General features: G+C 48.1%; 1 protein-coding gene across 1 annotated transcript; it reads left to right on the forward strand.

Moving 5' to 3' along the window:
• The first annotated feature begins 765 nt into the window (after nt 1–765).
• On the forward strand, nt 766–3753 carry LOC123738997 (uncharacterized). Its single transcript, XM_045713583.1, has 2 exons — nt 766–1148; nt 2527–3753. Exons 1-2 carry the CDS (start codon nt 996–998, stop codon nt 3580–3582), a joined length of 1209 nt encoding a protein of 402 aa, XP_045569539.1. The 5' UTR covers nt 766–995; the 3' UTR covers nt 3583–3753.
• Nucleotides 3754–6915: the final 3162 nt, after the last annotated feature.

Below are 6915 nucleotides of genomic sequence, written 5' to 3' on the forward strand. Positions count from 1 at the left end.
GCATGGAGACCCAGGCCGAGGGAGATTGACAGTTCTTTTGTGTTTCTTCCATTTGCGAATAATCGCATCAACTGTTGTCACCTTCTCACCAAGCTGCTTGGCGATGGTCTTGTAGCCCATTCCAGCCTTGTGTAGATCTACAATCTTGTCCCTGACATCCTTGGAGAGCTCTTTGGTCTTGGCCATGGTGGACAGTTTGGAATCTGATTGAATGATTGCTTCTGTGGACAGGTTTCTTTTATACAGGTAACAAACTGAGATTAGGAGCACTCCCTTTAAGAGTGTGCTCCTAATCTCAGCTCGTTACCTGTATAAAAGACACTTGGGAGCCAAAAATCTTTCTGATTGAGAGGGGGTCAAATACTTATTTCCCTCATTAAAATGCTAATCAATTTCTAACATTTTTGACATGCGTTTTTTTTTTCAGGATTTTTTTGTTGTTATTCTGTCTCTCACTGTTCAAATAAACCTACCATTAAAATTATAGACTGAGCAAACGTACAAAATCAGCAGGGGATCAAATACTTTTTCCCTCACTGTATCTGTATTTCCAGTCATGTGAAATCCATAGATTATGGCCTAAGGAATTTATTTAAATTGACTGATTTCCTTATATGAACTGTAACTCAGTGCAATCTTAGAAATTGTTGCATTTTGTGTTTATATTTTTGTTCGGTGTAAATCATTCAACATTTCAACTTCAATGGGGTAACATCAGATTCTAGACGTCCCAAGGATCCCAGATAGCAAGGACTGCGGCGCAAATTCGACAGGAAGTGAGCAGTTCAAGAGCTAGTCACGAGAAGATTGAGGTATAATAAGAAGCCACGTCATGAAAACTTGACTGAGGAAACAAACGTTCGTGAATAATTGTTGTAATCGAAAGGGAATTATAACACAAGGGGTATCGTCAGTCACCACAGGACTTTGGGACTGTTCGTTTGCCTTTAGGCAATTCGTTGACTGTGGTCGTTTTGCCAAGATCGTATGGAAAGATGTCAGATATCGGGGACTGGTTCAAAACAATCCCGTTCATCACCCGGTACTGGTTTGCTGGGTCGATTGCGGTTCCCTTGATAGGTAAACTGGGACTAATCAGTCCCATGTACCTCGTCTTATGGCCAGAGAACTTCTTTCACAAATTTCAGGTGAGTTATGGGCAGTGGGGTTGTTTATGTGTGCTACAATTCGCTGTGTTGCTATGATAGCCTAGCATCAAGGCTAGCAGGCCTTGGATTGTACGAGGGATGTGAATTCAGTCCAATCATAAAACAAACAGGTTGGACTTCCGGGATGCGTGAAGACGCTAGTTCAATGATAGGTTAGCAGCATTTTCAATAGCAATTATGTACAAATTAACTACATGATTATTCCGAAAGGTTTGGTGAATATCTCACAAATATTTGATGTTCCAGCATTTGTTACAGGTTTGGTTGAGTGAGGTTTGACCAAAAATGTCAATACAATTCCAACAGGGGGCGCTATCACATCCATCTTTGGACATCCTCATCATAACTGGCTCCTCCCACATTACATACAGTAGTCATTATGACTCTCAAGCAAGCAAGGGTTTTAATCATAGTCTTCTGACAGGTGGTGTCACACTAGACCCTTCTTTTGGTACTGGACCCCAGCTCTATGACCTGGGTTCACACACACACACACACACACACACACACACACACACACACACACACACACACACACATACACACAGTGGTGTAAAGTACTTAAGTAAAAATACTTGAAAGTACCACTTAATTATTAGTTTACTTTTACTTTTATTTCACTACAATCCTAAATAAAATGTTCTTTTTACTCCAAACATTTTCCCTGACACCCAGAAGTACTTGTTATATTTTCAATGCTTAGCAGGACAGGAAAGTGGTCCAATTCACTCACTTATCAAGAGAACATCCCTACTGCCTCTGATCTGGCAGACTCACTAAACACAAATGCTTCGTTTGTAAACGATGTCTGCGTGTTGTAGTGTGCCCTGGGCTATCCTTAAAAAAATATTCAAAATATTCAAAACATCTTGGTTTCTATTTGAATTTATTAATACTTTTACTTTTGATACTTAAGTATATTTAAAACCAAATACTTTTACTCAAGTAGTATTTTTTTGGGGGGTGACTTTTACATTTCTATTATACTTTTCAAATGTTCTATTACAGTATCTTTACTTTTAATCAAGTATGATAATTGGGTTATTTTCCACCACGAACACATACAGGGTGGACAGTATCGGTTCTCGGCCCTGACAGCTCAGATGACTACTGGTTATCTTGTGAAGGCAGAGTAGGTTTCCATTGGTGATGCCACAGCTGGCACACCTGTGCTGGGCAGTCTGGGCTGTTCCATTCCCCCCCTACCAGTTACTGCCCTGGTACCCCCCCCCCCCCTACCAGTTACTGCCCTGGTACCCCCCCCCCCCCTACCAGTTACTGCCCTGCCCCCCCCCACCACCAGTTACTGCCCTGACATGTCTAAATGCTAACAGACTCTGTATCTCTCTCTCTACAGGTATGGAGACCAATCACCTCCACCCTATACTTCCCTGTGGGCCCTGGAACAGGCTTCCTCTACCTAGTGAATCTTTATTTCCTCTACCAGTACTCTACCAGGCTGGAGACAGGTGGGTTCACACAGTACTCTACCAGTACTCTACCAGGCTGGAGACAGGTGGGTTCACACAGTACTCTACCAGTACTCTACCAGGCTGGAGACAGGTGGGTTCACACAGTACTCTACCAGGCTGGAGACAGGTGGGTTCACACAGTACTCTACCAGGCTGGAGACAGGTGGGTTCACACAGTACTCTACCAGGCTGGAGACAGGTGGGTTCACACAGTACTCTACCAGGCTGGAGACAGGTGGGTTCACACAGTACTCTACCAGGCTGGAGACAGGTGGGTTCACACAGTACTCTACCAGGCTGGAGACAGGTGGGTTCACACGGTACTCTACCAGGCTGGAGACAGGTGGGTTCACACGGTACTCTACCAGGCTGGAGACAGGTGGGTTCACACGGTACTCTACCAGGCTGGAGACAGGTGGGTTCACACGGTACTCTACCAGGCTGGAGACAGGTGGGTTCACACAGTACTCTACCAGGCTGGAGACAGGTGGGTTCACACAGTACTCTACCAGGCTGGAGACAGGTGGGTTCACACAGTACTCTACCAGGCTGGAGACAGGTGGGTTCACACAGTACTCTACCAGGCTGGAGACAGGTGGGTTCACACAGTACTCTACCAGGCTGGAGACAGGTGGGTTCACACAGTACTCTACCAGGCTGGAGACAGGTGGGTTCACACAGTACTCTACCAGGCTGGAGACAGGTGGGTTCACACAGTACTCTACCAGGCTGGAGACAGGTGGATTCACACGGTACTCTACCAGGCTGGAGACAGGTGGATTCACACGGTACTCTACCAGGCTGGAGACAGGTGGGTTCACACGGTACTCTACCAGGCTGGAGACAGGTGGGTTCACACGGTACTCTACCAGGCTGGAGACAGGTGGGTTCACACAGTACTCTACCAGGCTGGAGACAGGTGGGTTCACATGGTCCTCTAGCAGGGGCCAGTTCAGGACCATGTAATGTTACAGAACGTTCAGATACAAACCTTCATGTAGAATAGGGAGTTGTCAGGGAAACAGAATTAATAGATCTGTAACAAGGTTCAGAATGTTTCACATCACTGAGTAGTCCTATATCCCAGTGAAGACAGGTGGGTTCACGCCAGGTCACAGAAGGTGGGTTGACGCCAGGTCACAGAGGCTGGAGACAGGTGGGTTCACGCCAGGTCACAGAAGGTGGGTTCACGCCAGGTCACAGAGGCTGGAGACAGGTGGGTTCGCGCCAGGTCACAGAAGGTGGGTTCACACCAGGTCACAGAAGGTGGGTTCACGCCAGGTCACAGAGGCTGGAGACAGGTGGGTTCGCGCCAGGTCACAGAAGGTGGGTTCGCGCCAGGTCACAGAAGGTGGGTTCACACCAGGTCACATAAGGTGGGTTCACGCCAGGTCACAGAGGCTGGAGACAGGTGGGTTCGCGCCAGGTCACAGAAGGTGGGTTCGCGCCAGGTCACAGAAGGTGGGTTCACGCCAGGTCACAGAAGGTGGGTTCACGCCAGGTCACAGAAGGTGGGTTGACGCCAGGTCACAGAGGCTGGAGACAGGTGGGTTCAGGTCACAGAGGCTGGAGACGGGTGGGTTCGCGCCAGGTCACAGAAGGTGGGTTGACGCCAGGTCACAGAGGCTGGAGACGGGTGGGTTCGCGCCAGGTCACAGAAGGTGGGTTGACGCCAGGTCACAGAGGCTGGAGACAGGTGGGTTCAGGTCACAGAGGCTGGAGACGGGTGGGTTCACGCCAGGTCACAGAAGGTGGGTTCACGCCAGGTCACAGAGGCTGGAGACGGGTGGGCTCAGGTCACAGGCTGGAGACGGGTGGGCTCAGGTCACAGAGGCTGGAGACGGGTGGGCTCAGGTCACAGAGGCTGGAGACTGGCTCAGGCCAGAGGCTAGCTATGGTGACAGTCTGCCAGCTCTCATTAGCCATTGTTATGTCTGAGGGTAAATAATACATGTTGAGCCTGTCATGTGGAGAGTTTAAAGAGCAGTGGGCTGGATTGGAAGCCATGCTGACAGGTACATGGTAGATGTGCTCCAGAGGCAGCAGGTTAGACAGCTAGACCCCCCCCAGGCCACACGAATAGACCCCCCTCCCAGGCCACACGAATAGACCCCCCTCCCAGGCCACACGAATAGACCCCCCTCCCAGGCCACACGAATAGACCCCCCTCCCAGGCCACACAGCTAGACCCCCCCAGGCCACACAGCTAGACCCCCCCCAGGCCACACGGCTAGACCCCCCCAGGCCACACGGCTAGACCCCCCCCAGGCCACACGGCTAGACCCCCCCAGGCCACACGGCTAGACCCCCCCAGGCCACACGGCTAGACCCCCCCCTCCCAGGCCACACGGCTAGACCCCCCCTCCCAGGCCACACGGCTAGACCCCCCCTCCCAGGCCACACGGCTAGACCCCCCCCTCCCAGGCCACACGGCTAGACCCCCCCTCCCAGGCCACACGGCTAGACCCCCCCCTCCCAGGCCACAGGGGCTAGACCCCCCCATGCCACACAGCTAGACCCCCCCAGGCCACACCGATCACTTGTCGTTAGTGAGGCTCCATTTTTAGACCTGATCTGTTACACAACATTAGGACTGTTGGAGTTAGGAGGAAGCAGACCGTGTCGTTCAGTACACATGGAGCTTTTTCATTCAAATCTTCTGATCATGGTGGGGCCAGGCAATAGAATATGATTGAAATAAATAATTGCGGTGATTAAATAAAAAGTTGTGGTGTTAGGTCTGTATGTACAGTGTTTAGTGGTGTTAGGTCTGTATGTACAGTGTTTAGTGGTGTTAGGTCTGTATGTACAGTGTTTAGTGGTGTTAGGTCTGTATGTACAGTGTTTAGTGGTGTTAGGTCTGTATGTACAGTGTTTAGTGGGTGTTAGGTCTGTATGTACAGTGTTTAGTGGTGTTAGGTCTGTATGTACAGTGTTTAGTGGTGTTAGGTCTGTATGTACAGTGTTTAGTGGTGTTAGGTCTGTATGTACAGTGTTTAGTGGTGTTAGGTCTGTATGTACAGTGTTTAGTGGTGTTAGGTCTGTATGTACAGTGTTTAGTGATGCGGTGTTAGGTCTGTATGTACAGTGTTTAGTGGTGTTAGGTCTGTATGTACAGTGTTTAGTGGTGTTAGGTCTGTATGTACAGTGTTTAGTGCGGTGTTAGGTCTGTATGTACAGTGTTTAGTGGTGTTAGGTCTGTATGTACAGTGTTTAGTGGTGTTAGGTCTGTATGTACAGTGTTTAGTGGTGTTAGGTCTGTATGTACAGTGTTTAGTGGTGTTAGGTCTGTATGTACAGTGTTTAGTGGTGTTAGGTCTGTATGTACAGTGTTTAGTGGTGTTAGGTCTGTATGTACAGTGTTTAGTGGTGTTAGGTCTGTATGTACAGTGTTTAGTGGTGTTAGGTCTGTATGTACAGTGTTTAGTGGTGTTAGGTCTGTATGTACAGTGTTTAGTGTGGTGTTAGGTCTGTATGTACAGTGTTTAGTGATGGGTGTTAGGTCTGTATGTACAGTGTTTAGCGGTGTTAGGTCTGTATGTACAGTGTTTAGTGGTGTTAGGTCTGTATGTACAGTGTTTAGTGGTGTTAGGTCTGTATGTACAGTGTTTAGTGGTGTTAGGTCTGTATGTACAGTGTTTAGTATGCGGTGTTAGGTCTGTATGTACAGTGTTTAGTGCGGTGTTAGGTCTGTATGTACAGTGTTTAGTGGTGTTAGGTCTGTATGTACAGTGTTTAGATGCGGTGTTAGGTCTGTATGTACAGTGTTTAGTTGGTGTTAGGTCTGTATGTACAGTGTTTAGTCATGCGGTGTTAGGTCTGTATGTACAGTGTTTAGTCATGCGGTGTTAGGTCTGTATGTACAGTGTTTAGTCATGCGGTGTTAGGTCTGTATGTACAGTGTTTAGTCATGCGGTGTTAGGTCTGTATGTACAGTGTTAGGTGGTGCGGTGTTAGGTCTGTATGTACAGTGTTTAGTGGTGTTAGGTCTGTATGTACAGTGTTTAGTGGTGTTAGGTCTGTATGTACAGTGTTTAGTGGTGTTAGGTCTGTATGTACAGTGTTTAGTGGTGTTAGGTCTGTATGTACAGTGTTTAGTGGTGTTAGGTCTGTATGTACAGTGTTTAGTGGTGTTAGGTCTGTATGTACAGTGTTTAGTGGTGTTAGGTCTGTATGTACAGTGTTTAGTGGTGTTAGGTCTGTATGTACAGTGTTTAGTGGTGTTAGGTCTGTATGTACAGTGTTTAGTGGTGCGGTGTTAGGTCTGTATGTAC

This window comes from Salmo salar, unplaced genomic scaffold, assembly GCF_905237065.1.
Source record: "Salmo salar unplaced genomic scaffold, Ssal_v3.1, whole genome shotgun sequence".
NCBI lineage: Eukaryota > Metazoa > Chordata > Actinopteri > Salmoniformes > Salmonidae > Salmo > Salmo salar.

Coding starts and splice junctions, on each gene's coding strand:
- LOC123738997 (XM_045713583.1), top strand. CDS start 996: ATGTCAGATATCGGGGACTGGTTCAAAACAATCCCGTTCATCACCCGG. Junction 1,149..2,526: donor ACTTCTTTCACAAATTTCAG/GTGAGTTATGGG, acceptor CTCTCTCTACAG/GTATGGAGACCAATCACCTC.